This window comes from Sesamum indicum, linkage group LG3, assembly GCF_026168435.1.
Source record: "Sesamum indicum cultivar Baizhima isolate 11 linkage group LG3, ASM2616843v1, whole genome shotgun sequence".
NCBI lineage: Eukaryota > Viridiplantae > Streptophyta > Magnoliopsida > Lamiales > Pedaliaceae > Sesamum > Sesamum indicum.
The window spans coordinates 15,863,070-15,886,933 of record NC_142659.1 but is presented as its reverse complement, the minus strand read 5'-3'; the positions used below and the strand labels follow the sequence as shown (position 1 = coordinate 15,886,933).

General features: G+C 36.3%; 3 protein-coding genes across 6 annotated transcripts; all 3 read left to right on the top strand.

Annotated features, from left to right (window-relative positions):
- The first annotated feature begins 61 nt into the window (after positions 1-61).
- On the top strand, positions 62-3,330 carry LOC105157689 (uncharacterized). The gene is made up of 4 exons (XM_011074132.3): positions 62-355; positions 1,595-1,699; positions 1,784-2,726; positions 2,810-3,330. The coding sequence occupies exons 1-4, from the start codon at positions 152-154 to the stop codon at positions 3,052-3,054; spliced, it is 1,497 nt and encodes a 498-aa protein (XP_011072434.1). The 5' UTR covers positions 62-151; the 3' UTR covers positions 3,055-3,330.
- A 494-nt stretch (positions 3,331-3,824) lies between these two features.
- MET18 (ARM repeat superfamily protein) lies at positions 3,825-19,299 on the top strand. 2 transcript variants are annotated; one of them, XM_011074130.3, is made up of 21 exons: positions 3,825-4,010; positions 4,197-4,259; positions 4,425-4,479; positions 5,099-5,196; positions 6,371-6,529; positions 6,624-6,683; positions 7,557-7,736; positions 8,319-8,372; positions 8,893-8,979; positions 9,080-9,797; positions 11,050-11,429; positions 11,675-11,748; positions 13,570-13,681; positions 13,771-14,666; positions 15,421-15,496; positions 15,598-15,709; positions 16,731-16,807; positions 18,010-18,090; positions 18,477-18,556; positions 18,643-18,707; positions 18,807-19,299. In XM_011074130.3, exons 1-20 carry the CDS (start codon positions 3,939-3,941, stop codon positions 18,674-18,676), a joined length of 3,468 nt encoding a protein of 1,155 aa, XP_011072432.1. In that variant the 5' UTR covers positions 3,825-3,938; the 3' UTR covers positions 18,677-18,707; positions 18,807-19,299. The 2 variants fall into 2 exon arrangements, with proteins under 2 accessions (XP_011072432.1, XP_011072433.1); XM_011074131.3 differs by having other exon boundaries at positions 3,826-4,010; positions 13,783-14,666.
- A 730-nt stretch (positions 19,300-20,029) lies between these two features.
- Positions 20,030-22,806, top strand: LOC105157687 (craniofacial development-like protein). Of its 3 annotated transcripts, XM_088878335.1 has the most exons (6): positions 20,041-20,162; positions 20,266-20,425; positions 20,990-21,079; positions 21,230-21,369; positions 21,469-21,657; positions 22,116-22,806. In XM_088878335.1, exons 3-6 carry the CDS (start codon positions 21,004-21,006, stop codon positions 22,485-22,487), a joined length of 777 nt encoding a protein of 258 aa, XP_088734461.1. In that variant the 5' UTR covers positions 20,041-20,162; positions 20,266-20,425; positions 20,990-21,003; the 3' UTR covers positions 22,488-22,806. The 3 variants fall into 3 exon arrangements, with proteins under 3 accessions (XP_011072431.1, XP_088734461.1, XP_088734462.1); XM_011074129.3 differs by lacking the exon at positions 20,266-20,425 and having other exon boundaries at positions 20,030-20,162; XM_088878336.1 differs by lacking the exons at positions 20,041-20,162; positions 20,266-20,425 and adding an exon at positions 20,432-20,836.
- The last annotated feature ends 1,058 nt before the right edge of the window (positions 22,807-23,864 follow it).

The following is a 23,864-nucleotide window of genomic DNA, read 5'->3' as shown; positions in this document are numbered from 1 at the left end:
AGACCCGAAATTGAAATAAAATAACCACAGGGCTGTAGTATAAAAACCCCGGGTGGAGGAATTCAAATAGAGAGAGAAACAGAGCAGGATATAGTTACCGTTAGAAGCACACAGCACACACACAAAGGCACGGAGAGAGAAGCAGAACACGATGCCGAAGAACACCGATGCAACGAAATCGAGAATGAGGTCGAAATCGACGAGGAAGCCACTCCGGGACGTTTCGAATGCCAAAACTGCATTCAAGTCTGCCAATATTTGCAAGAAAACCGAAGAAAACGGGGGAAAGACGGGAGACGATTCACTCGATCGCCTCCTCCTCGCGCACTCCGATCTCTCCTCCCTCTTACGGCAGGTAGTGGAAGATCCTGTGAAAAATCTTTTAACTGAAACGAAATTTACTTTCTGATTCTTTTTGGTTTGTTTATACTGCTTTTAAGACCCAGGGTTTTGCGTGTTAAATTTTATTTGGTAATGTGATGATTCTCTATGTCAGGCTTGATCCAGTTTTTGTGTTCTGACTTGGCTTAATTTTGTTAAGTAAACATTTTCTTAATGGCAGTTGGCTAACCATTAAAGAGGAAATTCTGAACTACCGTTTCCTAATTCAGGTTTTAAGTCATTTTCTAGGATTACGAACCAAACAGAAGAATGAGATACTTTTCATAAATGCGTTACTTTTGTTTCCTGGTATTTTGTTTCTGTCATAGGTAGCAATTTTATTTGCAAAGTGTGAAGGTTTTTGAGTGGCTGTAGCCTGAACCTTTTAACGCATGGCTGAATTACTTTGCCTGTTCAGCCTACTGGGTATACATGTCTTCTTTTCTGTGTTTTGACATAAAAAATTGGGTTTTAACATGCCTAATATAAACTGATTTAGTGTCTAGTTGATTCTCTGCAATTCAAGAAATGAGCAACTTTTGAGTAGTACTACAATTCAATGTATTTGGATTTCAAAAATAAGGAAGGAATATTGTTCCATGATGGGGATTTTAGGGAGCAAAAAAGAACTTTGAGGAGGAAGAGATAATGTTACAACAAAAATTAGCATAGACGATCCCGCAAATAAAATAATAGTAACTTGATAACCCACAAAATAACTGATGGAGCTGTTTCATCCAGGCTCATGGAGTGGGGATATCAGCGAGACTTTCGTGGACAGGGATCCACTAATTTCACAGTTGTTCTTGTTTTATAGAAGTGATTGACCCAAATTACTAGAAGAGTCTATTGTGCCAACTTATAAATTAGTCCAAATATGCATTTCTCTCTCTTTCTCTGTCCTGCTTACATTTGCAGCTGAGCCTTTTCCTTTTCAGCTGTAGAGTGGGAAAACTAGCTTCCCGACCTTGCTGGCTTTTTCTGCAATAGAGGGGTGCGATAACCACCATCTGCTTCGCCTCACATTTATATATAGTTAGTTGCGGACAAGATAACTGAAATCCGTTGGCATCACTAGGAAATAATACCAGTTTTTCCTATTACCAAAAAGTTAATATGTACTTTGAGATTGAGAACTTTACTGGAATCTTACTTCATGGCCATCTTATTGGTGAAGATACACTATTTACTTCTTCAACTCATTGGCTGACAGATTGATGAACTTGTTGTCCAAGCAATCCAGTTGACGAGCAATAAAGGGAGGAAGGAAATTAAACAATTTGCAGATGTCTTGTCTGATATGCAAACTTCCTTGAAGGTTGATCATCTGCTTGATTCTTTTGTTTTGTTGACACATTCCTCACTTTAAAATATGTCAAGTTTTGAGTGTATGATTCTGCAGCCATGGGTTCCCAGATTTCAAAAGGCACTTTCCAGTCAATGTACGGGGCCTGAGAATAAGCCACAATTAATGGAAAGCACTGTAGTTTATGCATCTGAAGAAAGTATAAGTGATGTCACTGAAAGCCCCAAACAAACCAAGTGGGAGTCACTCGTCTCTCCATCACCCCTGGTCTCCTGGCGCGCTGAATGCAATACAGAAGGTGGTAGGCAATTGTTTCTACTCACACCACTGCCTCAAACAAAGGCATTTTCGTCCAAATGTCAGGCATCATCCATCCCTGCATTTGACAAGGTTAAATCTGATGGTATCCCCCATCCAGTATCTTTTTTCGATTCACTTGGAAACTTAGGTAATGATCTGCCGGAAAGCATATCAGCAAAGCCAACTCGAAAAAAGGTTTTGGATATAGAGGCGAACAAAGCTGTCGGCAATCTCGATACCAAGTGTGCTTCTCCAGGAAACTATTCGAAAATAAATTGCGATATGTTTATCACGACTCCATGCTTGAAAATGTCACCACCTAAGTCTTGCATATTGCTTGAGCCAGTTTCTGAGTTCTCCAGGAAGAAAAATCAGGGGGTTCATAAATCCACACCTTATCCTACTGGAGTTCACAATCCCAGCGAGTCCCTAGATTCTGAATCTTCCAGCAATCAAACTTCAGATGATCTAAAGGTGAAGTATCCGGAGCTTTTTGGAATAAAACTAAACAATTTAGTAAACAGAAAGGTACCAGAAGATTCACCAAATTGGATTGTTTCACCTCCAAAGACCTGTGTTATAATGGAGCCGTCTGATGAGAAATTGCTGACTAATCTTGATGGTAATATCTTGCTACCGGAAACCATGACAGTCCATAGCCAGCCAAACGATTTGTCCACAGTGAACAAAAGCCATTATCAAGGCAACTCTGGCATAGCTGTGAAAACTCACCAGCAAGGTTCGTATCTTTCAGTATTTTTACTATTGACTTATAAAAAAACCAATCTCTGATTAAAGCTGTTTGTTTTGTTGTTCCGGCAGATATTAGCAGTGCACTTGTTCTAGATGAAAGCACTCCTATGATTAAAGAGCCTATTAGCAGTTTCCGAATAGGAAAACCTCCAGGGGAGAACACCTTAAAGAAGGAACTGTGGACAAAATTTGAAGCAGCAACCACTCACAGCATTCGTTTCAATGGCTCTGTTCTTCAAAAGACTGCTGAGAAAGGATTTCTTGACCGGTTAGACGAGGCTTCTGATGATTCAGTGTCATTAGTAAAATTTTGAGCTCTGCCTGCACAAAGCAAGAATAAATTCTGCAGTTTTGACAAGTTAAAAGGGTTAATCATATGTGCGTCAACTTGCCAAACTTCACCTTAGTGATATTGTTTGGAGGACTTTGGAGATAATGCATATGTTGTAACCATATGGCTGTAAGATATCATATGATACCTATGACAAGAACTTATAAGTGTCCTCCATCTCCACGTTACTTTTTAGCACAGATAATTTCTACATCATCGTATCTTATTAATAATATTAGGAAGGTAGAAGTTTCAGAAATGATTCTCCCTTAGGATACTTCAATTGTTTGGAGCTCAACATTTGATCATGGAGATATTGAATTCAAAACTCATTGAATGCACGAGCGGGTGTGTGCGTGGTGAAAAAAAAAAAAAGAGCTTTAATATTAGAAAGATTTTTGCTAATATGAAATTTGGACGGACCCAACTAATTTACATGACAATTATAAAATATATTTGGTCAAAGGTCATCTTCCTATATTTCATCCCAATGTATAATTCACTCTTCATTTGTTAAATTTCATTAGATTTTTTTGTCTAAATTTGTAATGAATCGATTAACATATTCTTTCTTTTTTTATAATTTATTATGAATTATAAATTTTATACATTTTTAAAGAATTTTTTAATATAGTTTTATGGACGGACTAAAATGCGGTTTAGTCGAGACAACGACATTGATTTAAACTTTTTTAGCCTAAACAGCAGCTGAAGTTTTAATAAAAAGAGTTTTATTTGGAACAATGAAAATGAAAAAAATAAATCAAATTCATGGAATAAACAAAGAGACTCCTTAAAACCCTCATCCCGGAAAAAAGAAAACCCTTAAACCTCAACTTCCCCGTTCTCCACAAATACACTGGAAGAATGGCCGATTCGATTCAATGGATCCAGCACGTCGAGTTGTACGTCAGCTCCTCCGCTACTCCGTCTCAGCAGGTACATCTCTTCGTGATCCTTCGGTTGATTGCAGAATGATGCTGAACGTATATCTTCCGCCTTTTTGCAAGTCCTACTTTTTTGTTACTTGCCAAGTTGTCATTTACCAAATTATGCTGCATTCGAACTATCTACGTCTTGCATGCGCTTAATACGAGTAGTTTATGCTGTGAATTCGAATTACAGGTTGCGAGTGTTGACGCGGTTGCCACTTTGTTAAAGAATGATTTGTTAACTCTGGAGGCACTTGTACGTCTTTCTTTTTGAACTTCTGTTCTAACTTATCTATCGATCTTTTCTTTTTTTTTTTTCATGTGTTTTCAATGACTAATTTGATATATTCTGCTACTTTTTCTGGAAAAAGAAAATGGAAATTTAGAATGGTGAGGGTGAATCTTGTTGTCATGTGTACAGGTGAGGGAGATGGAGATGTATTTGACTACTACTGATAGCATTATCCGCTGTAGAGGTAATGTTGTCTTTGTACTGCCACTGAAGTTTCCAAGTTGTACTTGTGCCATAAATATTGTTTTCTTTTATATTTTCAAGCTGGGCACTTTATGTAGCAGCTTGGGAGGTATCTCTTTCCACTATGGAACCCAGTGAATTTTGCCTAGTTTTTGAGTTTGGCAGATCCGGTTCATGTTGATAGGAGCCAAGAGATATTTTCTGGAGAGGAAAAAGTCTATAATAATCATTGCTTCAGCATAGATAATATGTGATTGCCCCCTTGATTTTGGTCTCACTTAAAGATACAAATATGAATGAGGATAAGCTGTATTTCATATTTTTTGGTGGAAGGTGAGCGTGTGTGTTGATTTATTATAGAGAATTAAGTTGTCTCTTTTCCGGGCTTCTGCACTGATATGAAGTTTTCTCGGCTTGCACTTGAGTGCTCTCCTCTATTTTGTCAGCATTGACAGAAGCTAATGTTGGGGCCTTAATTTGTTGCTGTACATACTGATGTGATGCACACTACATTTTGCCTATCAATTTTCTTTATTTTTTGGGTTTCTTTTTGGTTAGGAGTGCTGTCATGACACAGATTAATCTTTCTGAAGGCTTACCTAATGCATGCTATCATTCAGGAATTCTTCTCCTTGGCGAACTTTTGGCACAACTAACATTGAAGCCCTTGGATAGTACTTCAATACATAGTCTAATAGGATTCTTCACAGAAAGACTGGTGAGTAGACATTGATATGGAAAATGTTGATCTACCTGCTCAACCGTGCTCATGCTTTTGTAATTGAATTATTTACTCATCATTCTGGCATCTTTGAGAAAATTTTCATTTTAATTTTTCGTCTATTCTATTTGATATGTTGTTTGCTTGTTGCTTGCCTTAGTTCTTCTGAAATCATTCAGTGTAGCCATGACATCAGTCTACATGTATGTTTTTGTTTAGATATGTATAGGTGATCTCAATGAGATTATGAGATCAATACATCAAATGAGTATGGAAATAAATAAAATAAAAAATATAAATGTAGGTAGATCATGACATTATAAGTTGGGTCGTGGAATGTTATCAGTGCATGATTATATCATTGAGAGGTACCAGTACCCCATAAGAAGCCATGGTGCTGGTTCGACACTGCTAAAGGAATTAGTACATATTTTTGGAGTTTTCAACTTAGCACTGCATTTTAGTTGTAGCAGTGTTTGCTCAAAGGATTCATCATTTGAAAAGAAAAGGTTTTTGGGTCTGACGAAATAATGCACAAGGAAAAGTCAGGCAGCCAAGTAAACGGGTAAGACCTTTGCTTGTTATGTATTACTTGACTGCTCACTCGTGTGGTCTACCCTAATGTGGGTAACAAAGAATACATCGATCTATTACAATAAGAAATACACCTTTTGATAGCATCAGAAATAACTATGCCATTCTTCATGTAAATGCCATGTGAGCTATGAAAATGGAGCAAGTACATTATCACTCAACGTGGAGTGACCCCACAATTTTCTTTAGTTAAATCTAGTGCCGCGTATTTTCTTGTCATGTTAGTCATTTCTGATAATTATTTGTGAATTTGGAAATACTCCTGAACAAGATCCTCTTGGCACTAATATTGACTTTCCAATGTTCCTCACTGTCATTTTTCAAGCCCAAGGCCTATGGTATCTGCATAAGAAAATTTGCTTGCTTTGCTAGCTGCTTGCGCCTTTTCAAGAGGCCCTTAACTAATATCTGAGTTCTTAATCAGTGTTTCACTCTATGTAATAAAGCTTAATGGTTCATTAAGAATTTATTTCTCAATTTTTAAATGCTATTTAACATTTTATATTTGTTTATAATTGGTGCACTGGAGCTATAATTCCATCATTATGAAAGACAGATAATATATTATGTACATCAGGCAGATTGGAAAGCATTACGAGGTGCAATTGTTGGTTGCTTGGCATTATTGAGGAGGAAAAGTGATGTTGGAAGGGTAACTGATAGTGAAGCAAAGGCTGTTGCTCAATCTTATCTCCAAAATCTGCAGGTGCAGTCCTTGGGGCAACATGATAGGAAGGTGAATCCTGCTATATTCCATGTGACACTTCACTCTTTATTTCTTGTGCTAACATATTTGATAACTCTGTTATCATGTATTGAATTCTTTGCAGCTCAGCTTTCAACTTATGGAATGCTTATTAGATCGCTATGCTGGTGCAATGGCTGATTTGGTAAATTTAATGTTGCTTTTCTACATGTATTCTTATTGGTGGTTTCACCTTTTGCTATGGACTTCCCAAATAATCAGAATTAATTTTGTAAAAAGTATTTTAAGTGGTTGACCCTGTATCCTCTTTGTGGCTTTTGCCTAAAATCAATGAAATATGGAAAAGGACTAAGTTTTCACTGAAAACTGCTGGCGGAGTGCTCACCTTACGATTCTTTTAGCAGCTATTATTTAAGTTGTACTGAGGAGGAAAAAGTAGGGATGTGAAGTGATTCTTCCCCAACTTTCGGTGCTTATTGTTATTGCTTAGTATCTTTGCACTGCATTCAATAGTTATCCTGTGGCTTTGCATGTATTGTGAATCCTAATAACCAAATTCCTCTTCTTCTGAAGTAATATATGTTACTCAATTCACCACACTTCAAGTGTGCTTTTTATTAATCTCTAATTAAAAAGTTAAGATGGTGATAGTTCTGGAAGCTCGTAAGTTATACTGTACAATGATGTCTGGTTACACGAGATATCCCCAGTTGTCGGACAAAAATAAGGCCTTGAATGATGTCATAGATCATCTGATCTGTATGTTTGATTGTGTAGTTTCTGCTTGAAATTTATCCTCTTTTTCCTTAACTTTTAGCTCCTTTTTGGGTTGGCAATGATGCTGAATCAAATTCTGAATTGAAAAATGCTGCTTGGTCCATATAGATTTGTGTGAATTACCATGTATTTTCTTTGTGGACTGGTAATCGTATTACAACATGTGCCTCCTTTGTTATTTTTTCTCAAGGATTTCACTTGATCTATGCAAGTCATGTTTGGTTGTTCATGAAAATATTAAGATTGTGTTCTTTCTCTTTGTGTCTGTCTGTTTTTGTAGGGAGATAACCTTGTATATGGAATCTGTGAAGCTATTGATGGAGAAAAAGATCCTCAATGCTTATTGCTCGTATTTCATATAGTGGAAAGTCTTGCACAATTATCTCCCGGTCCTTTAGCAAATTTTGCTGAGGATCTGTTCGAAATTTTAGGTTGTTACTTTCCCATCCATTTTACACATGTGAGACCTCTTAACTCTGCTCTTGTTCTGTTCTGCATTTCTTTTCTTATAATTTTGTATGTGTGGTGATAACTGTTATTGCATTAAGTGATTCACTTTATATCCTAGATAAATTTGGAGTATGATTTTATTAATTTTATGACATATGGAAAAGATGGTAGTGGCACATTAAGAGAAAATACACCAGTTAAGATGATTGGACAGGTACTGGTGATAAGACAAGCAAGAGTTATTAACCTAAAATTACATGGATTGAGGCATTATTGTCTTATATCACATATTCAAAAAAACAGAAGATTCATGTGACTGGCACAGATAGATACAGGAGAGGTTTTTAAGTGGAGATCAAATATATAGCAAAGACATCCTTGTGGAGGTAGAATACAACTTCTGTACTGCATTCAGTTACATCGAAATTTTCTTATTCATGATCTGTGTCTAGGAACTTTTAAGTTGATTACCTGACTCCACCTGTGGTTCTTGACGACTACGGCGGTTTCTTGTCACTGGGAACAGCTGGTTTCTTTTCCTTAAATGTTGCCAGTTTGTACTCGACAAATAATTTTTGTTTCATTTGTGCAGCCGAAAGGTGAGGATGATGATGTGAAGAGAGAGGAGCTCGCAAGGGCATTAATGGTATGTAATTGCTTCATGTACTATATAAATTAAATTCTAAGCTCGATTTGCGAATGCTGCTCTTGCATAGGCATGGTTCCTTGCTATACCTTTGTAGAACATATACGAATGGTCCACTCTGACGTCTTTCTTATGCATGGATTTGGATGAAGAAATAAATAAGGATACTTCTGATGGAACCATTTACTGCCATTTTACCATCTCATTTGCTGCATGTATTCATTCATTGATCAACTTTGTGCAAGTAGATCCAGGAAAATTTTGAGTTGATTTATGAACGTCATTGCTGCTTGCCTGCACAGATAAATTGCATTTGTGAACTTCTTGACCTGGGATTCTCTCAACAACAGTGATTAATAATTGTTAAGACATAGTTAAATAGAAAACAATAGACATGGGAGTCACAAATGTGATGGTTCTAGAGATGCTTAGCATATTAACATTTTTAAATCACTGATCCCTGTCAATTTAGAGATTGATATTTGCTTTTAGATTCTTACTTCTATTTAATGTCTTTCAGCTGGCATTTGCTTCTACACCTCTTTTTGAACCATTTTCTATCCCGTTGCTGCTTGAAAAACTGTCTTCTTCTCTACCATCAGCTAAGGTTGGTGCCAATCCATTGAAATTTTGTTTCTCCTTCTTATGTGTTCAAAATGATGATTCTTTATATTTGGGTTATTCGAAGAAATTTATGTTTCCTGCAGGTGGAGTCATTTAAGTATCTTAGCTATTGCACCGCAAAATACGGACCGGAAAGGATGGCAAAACATGCTGAAGCTCTCTGGGCTTCTCTGAAAGATACGACCTATCTTTCACCTCAATCTATGCTATCAATGGAGCCTGAATCTATGAGCAGAATGAATTTTCAGGAGAGTGATGTTATGACAGAGGCTTTTGTACTTCTGCAGGAAGTTATTCGACAATATGGAGAATTTATTAGTTTAATTATAGGTGACAATGACATAAACGCATTTCTGATCTCCCTGAATCAGTATAAGGGATTTGATGATATTCCTTTACAAGTCAAACAGAAATTGCATGCAGTTGGTCATATTCTGTCAGCTTGTGCTAAAGCCTCTGCAGCAATGTGCAATAAGGTCTTCGAGAGTTTCTTTCCTTTCCTCATGGATGGTTTAGGCCTTTCAGTTGCACAACCGTCACAAAATAATAGCTATCTAGATGAAGAATGTTTTTCTCTGGCCAAATTTAAATTTGGACCCCTTTATCTCTGCATAGAACTTATTGCTGCATGCAAAAGTTTGACCCTGTCCCTTTACAACTGCACATCGATCCATGATTTTCCTCATCAGAGATGGTGTTCACTGCTTAGCAGTTTCTCTGAATCACTTGTAAAGGCCTTCGTTTCCATGTTAAGATCAAATGTTGCTGATAATGAACAGAGTGCTTATGTTTACTGTGGAGGTTAGTACTTCTTTGTGATTGATGTCACTTGTTTTTCTTACAGTATGAAAATATGTCAGGTTTCCACTACTTTCTCACTTAATCTTTCCTAGTGATTTAAATGGATAATGGTTCATGTTATCAATCAGTTTCACCCATTCCCCATAATTTGATAAATTTGAGTTGAAAAATATGAAATTCAAGGGGCTCCATTTATTGTTTGTCCGGTTAGAGGGCGAAGGATCCATATGCCCGGAAATTAGCCTTTCATCCATCTGAATTCTAAAGCTTGTCTCCTTTTTCTTTCAAAAACCTAACCGTCTTTGATCATTCTAGAAATGAGCTCATTGGTAGATCCCAGTTAAAGAAAATGGGGAATCACTAGCTATCCTGGATGATAAGGCTGTGATTGGACAGATAGCTCTTTCCTGAAAATTGAATTTTTGAGGAAAATTGTGAAAAAGTAAGTTAGAGAATTGTCAAATTATTTGAGATAGATGGAAAATAAAATCTGAGAGTAGTCATGAGTCTGCTAAATAAGCATGAATTTGACAGAAAAAATTATCTGAAGTGCAATTTCCCGGAACTGTTCTTCTGTCTAATTATAGCCTAAATTTCTGTGTATTTATCTACTATACTGTCATGTGACATCATGTGTATAAGACCTTGTATCTGCCTGAGATCTGACAGTTAAGGCAAAAATCATATTGAGTGGTTCACCAGATGTTACAACTTCTATATTGCTTGAATCTATGTTTGTATTTCTCTTTTTCTCCATCCCTTTCCTTTAAATATTTGTTTACAAGCAGGCTGATTTCGAGCTGACATTTTACGACTTCTCAACATGTAAGTGGCTATAGTTGGAAGGGTGTTTAAAATCCTTTTCCTGTTAGCCTGTACTTGATCATCATGAGGGCTCTCGTCAGAGAAAAGTAAAATTTTAGATGACCGTAAAAGAAAAAAGTTAAAGCAAAACAGATGAACAATAATAATTAAGTAACCTGTTCGTGCCAAATTTAATGGACTAGTATAAATGAAAGCCATCTTATCATTTTTCTGAGCATGTTTTCGGTAGTGTTTGCACTTGTATATTTATTTGATTTTCTTTTTCTCGTCCTTTTGCAAGTTTGCGCTCTCTTGTTTTGAGTTTACAAGTCACTGATTGTATATGTTTAAGAAATGATTAAACAGTATATGCTGGGATTAATATCACAAGTATATTTGTTTCAGCTAAACTGGCTTCTCCTTGTATGGTTATCGTGAATAACTGCAGTTAAGGGCTTGCAAATTCTGGCTACATTTCCGGGAAGCTTCACACCAGTATCCAAGTCAGTTAATGACAATATTTTCTTGGAGCTTGTGTCAATCATTACTTCTGATAGCAATAAGACATTCGAGTGGACATCAGCGCTGAAGGCATTAGTAGAGATTGGTTTCTCTATTGATAAATGCCTCGACTCTGAGAAAGCGGCAAGCTTTGAGAGTACTGTCGTGGAAAAGATTGTTTCCCTGATATCTTCTCTTGATTCCGCTATACCTTTATCACTCAGATTGCAAGCAGCTTTCGAAATAGGAGCTACGAGGAAGGATTTTATGCTGAGAGTTGTCCGAGGGTTGGATGAATCTATAGATACCAATTTCTCTGCAGTTTTTGTATGTATTCAACTTGGATCCCATGAAATATACTCATTTCATATCACAGAATATCATGTCTTTGCACAGGAAATGCAATACAATAACAATATCTTTTTGTGTCAATCCCACCTTTATGGGTTGTTTCTGTATATGTGTTGGATATTTGTCATCCTTTCTTTAAAAATTACATCTCCATGCATACAATATAGTTTGCACTATGATTTAAGTTTGAATGATGCAAATTGAATCCTACAACCATACAGGATCATGGGAATCACAAGTCTGATGAACTGACAATCAAGCTTCTTGATACTTATTCTCAGAAGGTGCTTCCCTGGTAAGCAAATTTTATATATTCATTTTCTTGTATCTTTTCAGTATTTGTTTTCTATTTTTTCTGTCTTTTCCTTCCTCTTTTTTTATTTAAGTCAGGCATAGCAGGCAGCATTTTCAGTATTAAATTTCTACAGCCCTTTTTAGATTGTGTAGTTTCATTTTAGTCTTCACTTAAAATTAGTAATCTCAACTTAGCTGAAGCTTACACAATCTTCCAACCTGGTTCCTGATATTAAAATTGTCTTGTTTTTTGTTAATATTTACTCATACGAATGAAGGTTTTTAATCTAATCTAGTCTGGACATGTTACACTGAAAGATTGACCAGCTTATGCAATTTTGAAATATTTTGTCATAAACAACCAATGGGATCTTCTACAAGAATTGCCCTCGTTGGCAACTGATCCTACCTTCAAAACATCAAAGAATAACCTTAGCTCGAGTAATGAGTTTGAGTATATGTTCAAGTGTTCAACCATATGCATAAATCTATATTCCTCACAAATTATCATGAAATCATATGTAATCATGTTTTCTCCTCTGTAAAACTACTCTTTCATTGTTAACGGTCAACTGAGTTTGTCAAGTTACGTGTTTTAATATCTCAAATAAAATGGAACTAAGAAATTGGAGTTCTTTCTTGGTGAGAATATGGATTCTAGTGAGTAACTTATGTACTATTGAGTTTCAATTACATCTATTGACTTAATTTTGAGTTTTTTTATTCTTATTTTCCAGTTCAATGTTAACATTTAGAAAAGGGTCCATGAATCCACAGATGATGTTTCTGAGCTCCAATATGGTTTTTTCATCTTGGTCTTTGTTGATGACTTGTGTGGATTTGTCGTATTGGTAATTTGTTCCATAAAACAGTGGTCACCTAAATCATATTAAGACTTTACGGTTGAGTAATAGCGTCTCTTAGTAGTCCCTTGTGAATTTCTGATTTAGATTTCAAAATGTTCAGTTGACACCTTAATGTAACTTCAGCCTATTTGACATGGTACCAGATCTTTTTTCCATCATCAAGTCTGCATCATCTTTCTCCTGTTTTGCATTCTCTCCAAATTAGTAGTCGTGCTGGTTGAGTATCTCCATCGTTGGTTCACATAAAATCTGTTACTTATGGTAAGTGCTTATGAGGAAGTATTTTCCTAGTTCGTATGGGGAGCATATGTGGAAGCATTCTACGCCCTAGTTTTTGGTGAAATGATAATAGCTAGGTAGAAGAACAGGTGTTCCAGCTCAACTGGTGTTATGGAAACCCATTATCCTCAATTGGTTCTTAATTTTATTACCATTCCAAAAAATTTAGAGCCCAATCTATATTATAGAACTTATGGAAAGTGCAGAATAGAAATACACACCGGAATATATGCATTAAACTTATAATAATTGTATGTAGAGAAGAAGTATTTATTACCAATGGTTGATGCTTCCTCATGGGTAGGCCAATGTAAATGGAAACCCATGCAAGTACCAACAGTGAGATGTCGATCTTGTTAAAGATGCATCAGACTTGAAGGTATAAACTTAAGCTCTTCAGTTTTGGGCCTAGTTTTGTGTATTTTCTCACTCCTCAATCAATGTATAAAACCAGCACAAGCTTCTTGTCCTGACATAATCGCTATCTGAATTTTGACTGTCATTTCCTTTGTGCTGGACAGAAGACAATTTATACACAATTTTGTTATGGTTTCTTTATCCCATCTTCTCCGGTTACTCTTATAATGATTCTTCTGATTGTTTTGGTTATTGCTCTATATTTCCTTTCGACTTTATTTCCAACTATTCATTGGAAGTATTTGTTAACATGGCCACAGGTTTCTTGAGATTGGAGGTTCTGAGGAAGTTCAGCTAAACTTTGCTCTTAGAATCTGGGACAAGATTGAAAATTTTAGGGCCTTAAACCTCAGTCCTCCAGAATTTACAAGTGTAAGACACAATCAGATTATTATCGTCCAGCTATATTTTATCTCATTGTATTTTGCAGCTAGCTAAGCTGGATTTTCTCTGATGACAAGATATCTTATCAGGATCTTCTTGGTGCAACAATGACTGCAATGAAGAAGGCTGTTGCAAGTTGTTCGGAGGAAAGCCAGGAGATAATTATCAATAAAGCTTCAGGAGTACTCTTTTCAAGTACTGTTTTTGGGTCTATGGGATTTAAATCTGGAAGTTCTATACTCAAAGAGGAAGGGTTGCAGCAAACTCAAAACTATGGCAATTCTTCTGGTAGAGATGAATGGCTTACTTCATTATTTGCTTCAGTTGTTGTAGCCCTCCGTCCTCAAACAGGGATCTCAAATAGAAAAATGATATTGCAATTGTTCATAACAAGCCTTCTCAATGGCCATGTTCCATCAGCTCATGCATTGGGTTCTTTAGTTAACAAGCTACCTTTGGAAACCAAAGGAATCAAATCATCTCGAAGTTTGAGTTTAAATGAGGCGTTGGATATGATATTTCATAGTTTTGTGGGGACTTGTCGCGATGATAGTACTTCTGGAAATGATGGCAGTGGGGTTAATATTAATAGTTTAAGACTGAATACCTCAAGAATACAATTAGAGTTTAACACTGTTATTGGATTAGCCTGGATTGGTAAAGGATTACTTATGAGGGGTCATGAGAAGGTAAAAGATATAACAATGACTTTATTGAGTTTCTTGACTCTGGATTGTGAAGCTGGGGTCTCGAAACAGTTCCAGAATCTGGCCGAAGTTTTAGATGAGGAAGGCGTGCATCAGCTAATGAAATGTGCAGGAGATGCATTTCATATCATTATGAGTGACTCTGGAGAATGTCTGAATCGTATGTATCATGCAACTGTACGACCACTGTACAAGCAACGGTTTTTCAGCACTATCATGCCAATTTTGTTATCCTTGGTAGTAAAATCTGAATCATCATTTGTGAGGTACTTATCAAATGACTACTACAAGTCTTTCTTTTAAAAATTTCATTATGATACTTTTAAGTGAATCTTGCCCTGCTCTTTGTGGATTGCTATCTATTTGAATTTTGCAGCAAACTGCTGCCATACTTTTCTCATTCTTGAGCAAAAAATTTTGCTTCCAAGGATTATTAAAAAGCTCCATCTGGATGACGTTTTTTCTTATTTTGAAAACCATTTGGTTTGAATTATTTACATGTATGGTTATTTGAATAATTGATACTAAATTTTTTAAAAGGTAACCACTGATCTAACAATTTTGCGATTTGTAACATGATAACTGTTTGGCTTCATTTCGACATCATATATTTCAACTTGATTAAAAAATAAATGAGTTACTTATTTTGCTTTGATCAGATGAAGTAACCCAAACTGAACATTGGCTAGGATTACATATTTGTACACTTGGTAACTTAATGGAGTCTTTAGTTTTTGGCCTTCTGACATCATTTGTTCAACTGAGTTGGGTTGTCCTCCTTCTAACATAAGAATGAGATCTATTGTAACTAGCACTGATGGAAGAGCTAAGATGACCAGAAGTGACACCTCTATGTATACTGAAATGTAGCAGAGATATAGAATATGCAAATATGCCACAATGATCATAAGCTCTTCATTATGGGGTGGTTGCTTTACTAAGTAGATATTTAGACTTGCTCAAACTCAGTGCCCATATATATCTTTCTTTGTCTTGATCTATTCCTATATCTATTTTCAGATCTATGCTATACAGAGCCTTTGCACATGTTGTCTCTGATACTCCCCTGACTGCTATTCTGGGAGAAGCCAAGAAGGTTAGCCAAATAGTTCAAAGTATCTTGTCAAATGTTCTGGTATTCTACATGATATTTTCTTAACTAAGCAATTTTCTTGAGACAAATGGCCTTTGATGCAGCTGTTCCCTATATTATTGGAATGCTTGTCCACGCTGAGCAAGGATGTATCTGACAAGGGAATTATCTACAGTGTGTTGCTTGTCATATCTGGAATATTACTGGATAAAAATGGTGAGAAAGGCAGCTAGCTTTACTTCTACTATATTTCAAAAAGATTAAGGTCTTTCAATATGGCATGAACGAGGGCATACACGTTCGTTGTTACTATCGGGAAATGTGCATATGTGCCATCCCAGGTGCTGTTGCTTATTGCAAAATTTTTGGGTAATTGTCCAAATATATTTTCGACCATACATTACTAAGTTGGGAAGTTGGAGGTATTATTAGAATGACAAAGTGCCTTTGGTTAACACGAGTTCTACTAATAGTTACGTGCGCCTTCTTGGAGGAATGTGATTGGAGCTGTTCTTGTATAGTTTCTAATTTAAATACTTCACCAATTTTCTTTCTGAACTGGATTTTTTTGAGTCTTTTATAGAACTTTACTTGCGTTATTGGCATCAGAAGTGCTGTGATTTTGAGGGATCTAAAGTCTCATTTGTTCTTGCACTGTGTAACAATTTGTTGTCTTTGTGTTTCTTATACCTTTTAAATACCACAAGACATGGCAAACTGTTTTGGGACCTAAATTTTGTTGAACTAACTGAATCATCAAAAGAAAGTGCCCCTTTATTCTTCTAAAAACGATTGCCATGGCAATGGGTGCCATTTATCAATCCCTCAGTGGCCTCCCAGCCTCTCCTTGACGTCGTCCTTTACCTACCATGGCATGAGTGTAATGAGTTGAAGATGTAACAAGCTATGGTTGACTTGATGATTGATGAATTTTTCTCTCTAGAGTTAAGAGTATATTTGATCAGAGTAGAAACAATTTTCTTTGTAATTTGTGGAACTTTTGTTGAGGTCTGGAAGCATTTCAAAGAAGTTGGGTTTTGGTTGAGTTTGTCAACTAAATTTTCAAGAAAAAGATAATAGATAAGAAGATCTCTCTGGTTCCTGTTATAAATTTAAAGTCAGTACTCATTGTCAGAGTGCAAATTCTCAAGGCCATTTTCTATTGTGGTGTTAGTATTATGGTTGAAATGCTTTTGTATTGGTGATTCACTCTAATTTTTCTGAGCTCATGCTACAGGACAAGAAGCTGCAGTAGAAAATGCATCCAGCATTGTCAACCAACTCATTGAACTAACTGCCTACCCTCACATGATGGTATAAGCTTTCTTCCTTAGCTGCTGCAAACTTCCTCTCCTCTGTCAGTGCTGGTGTGTGAACATGTGATGAAGTAGTTTATTTATTTTTGCTATACTACTAGATAACTAGACTTTGAATTTTATTCTCTAAGTTCAGCTTTGTAGTCATTTTTTGACATCATGGAACCTTAAAGTGGCAACGGTCCTTCACCTTTTCTCTTTTCAACTCTGTCTACCTTCCTCATTTTATTGTCCTTCCAACCAGAGGGGGTTGGTATAATAAAGCAGGATTGTTTTCATTATGATTTGGTAATTTTGCTTTTCCAGTGTTATCCTTGATTTCCTTTTAGCTTTTAGGCAGAATGAGGAAAAAGGGAAGAAACTGAATTGGGTTTTGACAATTACTGATTTTCTTTTGCAATTATAGGTATTGGACCAGCAAATCAGTAATCTTGCCCTGCTTTTAGAGAAGCAAAGTTAACTTTTGAGTTTATGATTCCGGGACTAAATTCCAGCAATTTGCCTGAATGAATGAGATGAACCATATTGGACTTCAATGTAAACTATTAAAGAGTGCACTTGTATCTGACACCCCATCTCGTATCCTAAAAACCCTACAAAATGATCTGATATTTGGTATCCTGAATGGGGCAAGAATATGACAGAAATAAATGGCTTGATTTTGTTTTCAGAAGATTCATTTTTGCATAAGGCAATGTTTGTTTGAATTTATGCTCCAAATCTTCTGTCAACAATCAGTTAAGAAGTGTCAATAGCAAACAACCCTTCTGATGAGCATTAATAGAATGATTTGGAGTTTAACATGGCAGACCGTACAATCTCAGACAGGAGATAGCTTTAAAACAGATTGATTTGCTCATAGTTTACTAATAGAATAGCAGGAGAATGACTGTGTTTGCCCCTGCGAGGTTTTCCAAACTGTAATGTGCTTTGTTATGACCTGCTCCTTTAGCTGATATTGGATAATCTTGTAACTATTGGGACCTGTAATGCTTTATCACTTTTTTCATTGCCAGTTCATTCCACTTTTTAATTTAAACTAGACTTTGTTCTCTCTTACTGATGATTCTTTTTACGTTAATTCCAAACTGTGTACATTGCAGAAGTAAACTAGTTGTGTACATTTAAGCTTAGCTATATTTGGTTTAGGCATGAGAATTTCTGATATCAGGTAGTGGAAATGTCACTTTATCTTTTCAGGCAGTTCGAGAAACAGCAATTCAATGCCTTGTTGCTGTGTCTGAACTTCCCCATGCAAGAGTTTATCCTTTGAGAACCAAGGTAAGAATGTTCTTGCATAATGTGTTTTCTTGTGCTTTTGGTTATTGATGTCCTTGCTCAATGCTGCACCAGTCAAGCCTGTAAGATGATATCCGACAGCGATGTTAAAAAATAAAGACATCTATGGCTTCAGTATCATGCAATCAATCAACCTGATCGAGATTCTAACTGAATCATCACAAGTCATTGTTCTTTTCTCCTTTATGGTGCATGTTGTGCTGGTGTGGGTAGAAAAGTTATTGTTTCAGGCTTATAATTTTGCAAGCCATATAATAGTTCAATGTGTAGTTACATGTCGATTTTGCGAGTTTTCTAGAATTTGGGTTGTCTTTCGTGCATATCTTTGTATGTGTTTCTCAAGTTTTCAGTTCATTTTACAATGTTAGGTTTTGCGAACCATATCCAAGGCACTTGATGATCCTAAGCGAATTGTTCGTCAAGAGGCTGTCAGATGTCGGCAAGCTTGGTGAGTTCTCTACTAATATTCCAAATTCTAGAAATTGGGATTTGAAATGAGATTTTCAGTCGTGATGCTTGTTTCTCCAATTATAGGGCTTCAATTGCATCAAGAAGTATTCACTTCTAAAAATAAATGAAGGATTTCCAATACTAAGCTGGTAAGCTCTGCTTCTTGTTTATTAGCAAGTACGTTTCATGTAAATTGGCAGCATAATTTAGCTTTAAAAAGTATGTTCTTTTATCATTTCATTTTGCAGATTGGGCTTGCAGATTGTCTGAAATGTGCATTATTACTGATGGTGTTGATAAAACCTGGGAAATATTTCCTCAGGCATCAACTGTAACATGTGCAGCATTCATATAGTATTGATGTCATTTGCTCATCCACCTGGACATGTATTGTTAAACCCCGACTTGAGTTGCTGAGAGCAGACATGCGGTCCTGATGAGATCCCACAAGTTTTGCCTCGTAAAATCTCTCTGGTAGTCTATGTCACTGCATATGTAATCAACATCTTTCAATGGTTATTTGAGCAACGACGACCCTTGTCAGTCGTCTGTGATATATTGTTGTTGAATCGCTAAGGGTATGATCGGTAAATAGTATGAAGATTTGGACTCTGTAACGGTCTGTGTTTATGGATGAAACTCATCTCAGAACATGTTGAACTTTTAGATTCGCATTGAAGATGTGTATTGGTGGTATATGTTCTCGTAAATGGATGAATGAAAATTAGGCCTTTTTGTTCATTCAAAGCCTTACAAATTCTTCTATGAAGTATTAAATTATCATCAAACTGAAGTATACAATAGTCTTGCATCTCAATTTGTCATCAAATTTGAGTTGGTTTTGTACTTGAGATCACTAGGATGTCATATATAATTTCAACGTACTACATAAGTAAATACAAGTGGCAATTGTAAGATGAATGTCATCAATGAAGTTGAGAGTTGGTGACTATGAGGTCAATAAATCTATGAAATTGTTATTTTGCTCTTGTGCCATTCCATGTTAATATTTATATATATATTTTTATACATATTCCAAATGCCTAGTCTTGAAAGTGCGAAGGGGGTGTTTACAAAAGTTTATATTGTTTCACAAAGTGTTTAATTTGAGAAAGAGTGAATAAGGGATAAGGATGTGAAAGTTGGAATGTCTGGGAATAATAGTTATATAAAAAAATGATATGAAAATACTTGGTAAAAGATTTGATTATAATACACCAATTAATTTGTGAATTCATCCAATTACTTCTAAATTTAAGGGCATCTCAAAATATAAAAACATAGTCAGGAAGAAAAATCATTAAAAAATTCAATTTATTTACAGAGTTGCCTTAAGTGGTTATGAAAATTCTGTAAATCAACTTACGACTTATTTTAATTTTTTTAAAATCATATTATGTTTACAAATATTTTTATTAAATGCAATTTTAAAAAAAATACTTAATTGCAAATACCCCATAAGAAAGTAGGTGCTTACGAAAGTTAAATTTGCATAAAAGGACTGAAGTCTCAACAAAGCGCGCACAAAGCAAAGTTACGACTGCGAGCACATACTCTTCCTTCAGCCATGGCGGATTCGGACCCTATGTCCAGTGTTTGTATCGGTACATTCGTTGAAACTCTCTCTTTTCCCTTTCCTTTTTATTTGATTGCAATCTTTATCTGAGTTTGGAGCGGCGTTTTATTTCGGATAAATCCATCTTTCAGGCTGGGAGATTGAATTTTGGACATTCCATGGTTGTATCTGCAATCTATTTGTTTTCTTCCCATTAAAAGGGAAATCTTGAACAATGGGTTCTTTTGCGGTCGCTTGCCAGTCCTGGATCGTTTTGGCTTTGAACTTTTTCTCATCCGTATTTACTGCAATGTAATTAGTGCCCGGATATTGATGTATCCCTGTTTTGATTTTTGGGTAGTCAAAAGATGTACATTCACAAGCTAATGGTAGGGTTGGGGTTTCGGGAATTTAATTGTTCTGAAATTTGTAGCCAATACAGCAGAGATACATTTACAGAATTTTAAGTTAGTTTAATTTTCAGGTGACTTTTTCTTTATTTTTAATTTTTTTAATTCTTTCTGGGTTTGGTTTTGATAAATGGCACCGAACTATAATTACAGCCTCTTTCTCTTCACAGTGATAAAATTGTAAGTTCGGATCATGTTCTTGAGTATAGTGAATTTTTCAGGGGTTTTTGGATTCCTCGTGAAATCTTTTTAGGATTACCATCATTCCGTCATGATTTAATTCCACGGATAAATAATTCAAGATATAATAAAGGTGAGCTAGAATTTTGTTTTCCCATTCTATTCTGTTAGCATTGGTTATTGTGTAAGCACTCCTGAGATACTGCATTGCCTGTAAATTGAGGTTGTCTGGATGTTTGGTTCAGTTCGGTTATCACTTACATAAATTTTCTGACTTTTGTTTCAGGAAGTGCAGAAAAGATGGATGGTGGTGGAGCAGAGTCCTTGCAAGAAGATGTTCACGCTCCCTCCTCACAGGCTCAGCCTGAAGAAATAGGTTAGTTTTGTTGGGTTCCTTAGTCTCAACTTTGTGTTCTGCTCCAGTGCTCTACCCTTGTGGTGGTTCTGCTGCAGGATTTACTATTTGTTTTTGTATCAAAGCCCTTTAAAGATGAATTTATCTGTTTTTGCACGTTTCTGATGATAGAGAGACAAGCTCGTGTAGATGCTGTGTGGCAACAAATGAATAAAGGAGTTTCTGCCAAAACTCTGAAATCCATTTTGGAAAATCAGAGTTCAGTCGCAAACAAGCCTCGTCAAAAAAATCCTGGGAGTAAATCATCAACAGTGAGGAACCACTCACTCTTAGTAAAAATATGCAGATATGTTTCATGTTTACCTGAAGCTAAACTTTGACGGTGAGGACCCACCCACCCCCTCTTTCAGGGTTGGAAGACTTATCTGGGTTTGGGATTAAAGAAGACACCATCTCCTGAAAAAGGGGTGCCAGAAAAGCGTCCAAGCATCAGTCAAAATGGCGCCAGTGAAGATGCCAAAAAACTTGCTGCTGCTGCTCTTTCAGCAGTTAAGGATGCTGCTGCTGCTGCTGCCAATGCAGGAAGGGGGAAAGTTGAGGTGTGCTGTTTACTAGTATGAATACGTGCATCATGCTCCCTAGATCTTTTATGTTAGGAGTTACCAAAGCCCACACCATATTGCATGGAGAATCATACACATAAAAGTCATGAGATAAATGGATGCCCTCCACTTTGTTGTTTAATCAGAGAACTTATTGGTTTATTGATTTTTTGCATAGAACTACTCTTTTTCTTGTTTCTGAGTACCTGTCAAAATTAGCACTCTTGCCATTAGTTTTTGTCTCACTTTATCTGCTTCTCAAGTTCTGTTAGAACTTCCAAAATCATTTACTTGTATACTTTCTTACGATGTCAATGCAAATATAGATATGGTCACCTCCATAAGATCTGAGTTTTTTCATGCATTCTTTTGATAGTTCCATTCTAAGCTTTAGATTTTCTTTAATTTGCCGAGCATTTATCCAGTCATTTGGTCATTATTTGTTAATTTGGCAGATCACTGAAGTTCGAGATTTTGCTGGTGAGGAAATTGAAGTTAAGAAGCTTGTTGATGCTGCATCTAAAGAGGCAGCTGAGAAAGGTAAAGGTGCAGCGGGTGCCACTTCTGCTGTTGATGCTGTTCTAGAACAGATAAAAAAGAAACCTAAACTTAGCGTGCTCGATAAGACAAAGAAGGACTGGGGTGAGTTCAAGGAAGAAAATAAGGGCATGGAAGATGAACTAGATGCATACAAGAAAAGTTCAAATCAGTATCTGGACAAGGTTTCCTTCTTGCAGCGTGCTGATTACCGAGAATTTGAACGGGAAAGGGATGCTCGGCTTGCTTTGCAGGCCAAGCGAAGGACTGAGATGCGGGATGATCTATGAGAGAGTAGCCAAAGTAGTTAGATGTCACAAACTCAAAATCAAGTAAAAGCCTTATAAATTAGCAGGTGTGCTCTGTAATGCATGCGCACCAGAAAATTTTCAAGTTTCTGTTATGGATTTTGAAGATCATTGTATCTCCGAATAGTAAGGATTCTAAAAAGTTCGTCATGGCTAGAAAAGTATCCGGTGGGGTGTTTATTGCTTGTGCAATACTGAAAACATTGTCCAACGTTTCTACCCAAGAAAGACCTGTCGTGTCCTGGACCTTGTGAAAAAACTGGTCTTCATCTATAATATTAATGTAATTGCTATTCTTCTATGTGATTCATATGCTGAAGCAGGGAACTAGAAGGCTTTTGGAGATAATTCTGGCAATGGTTGTCCGGTCGATCTATAATCTGTCGGTCCAACTTTCTGCCATGTTTTCAGTTTTTAACAATGCTCAATAACCAAGGACAAAAGAATGTCTGGGTTCATTTTAGCTATTGCAGAGAGTATCAAGTAAGACTTTGCCCATTGCAAGCTGGAGCTCAGTATACTAGATCAAGCTTAGAACTAGAGGGAAAATATGCAGGCTAGACGATCTTGAACTTAAAATTTGTAAGTTGAACTAAAACTTGAGCTCGGAATTTCCCAAAAGCTTGAGTTGAGGTCCTCATGAAAAATGGTGGGTGTGCTCCTTGCAGTCACCATCTTAGTACAAGGATATGAATGAAGTGAAGATATCACAAGTCTAATTAGAAAAAGACAATAACCAACCAAGTATCTGGCTTCTGATTCCCCAAACACCACAATATCATCATCGTCAGCGCAAAGAAAATATATGAGCACCAGAAACAAGCTATAATCAACATAAAATTAAACAACTTACACCCCAGTTATACTCTTGAAGATAAGAAAGGCATGAAAACCCACATCATTCCTTTTAATTTATAATCGACCTTAATTTTCTATTGGTGAGAATATCAGACAATCTTTTTTCCATCTCTGATGTGACCAAAGCAGCTGATATATATGCTTTACAGAGTCAATATTACTTTGTTGCAAGCATATATATCATCATTATTATGCAATAACTTACATTGTTTTCATGGTTAACACAGTCTGTTGCACTTAATTTTCTGAATCATCAGTTCGTGCATCACCAAAATTTACAACCAAAAACTTGTCATCCTACCTCAAGAAACATTGAACCATCAACACATTACATTCAACTTTAGCAAATTATGCAGAATGACTGGATACAACTCATGACTAAATTCCAAAGCACTATATCAATGAATTTGTCAAATATCATGAACAGAGCTTACGACATTGACTAATTCGGGCTGGCGACGTGTTTCTAATCAGTGTATGTACGTAGGAAAAGCTAATCTC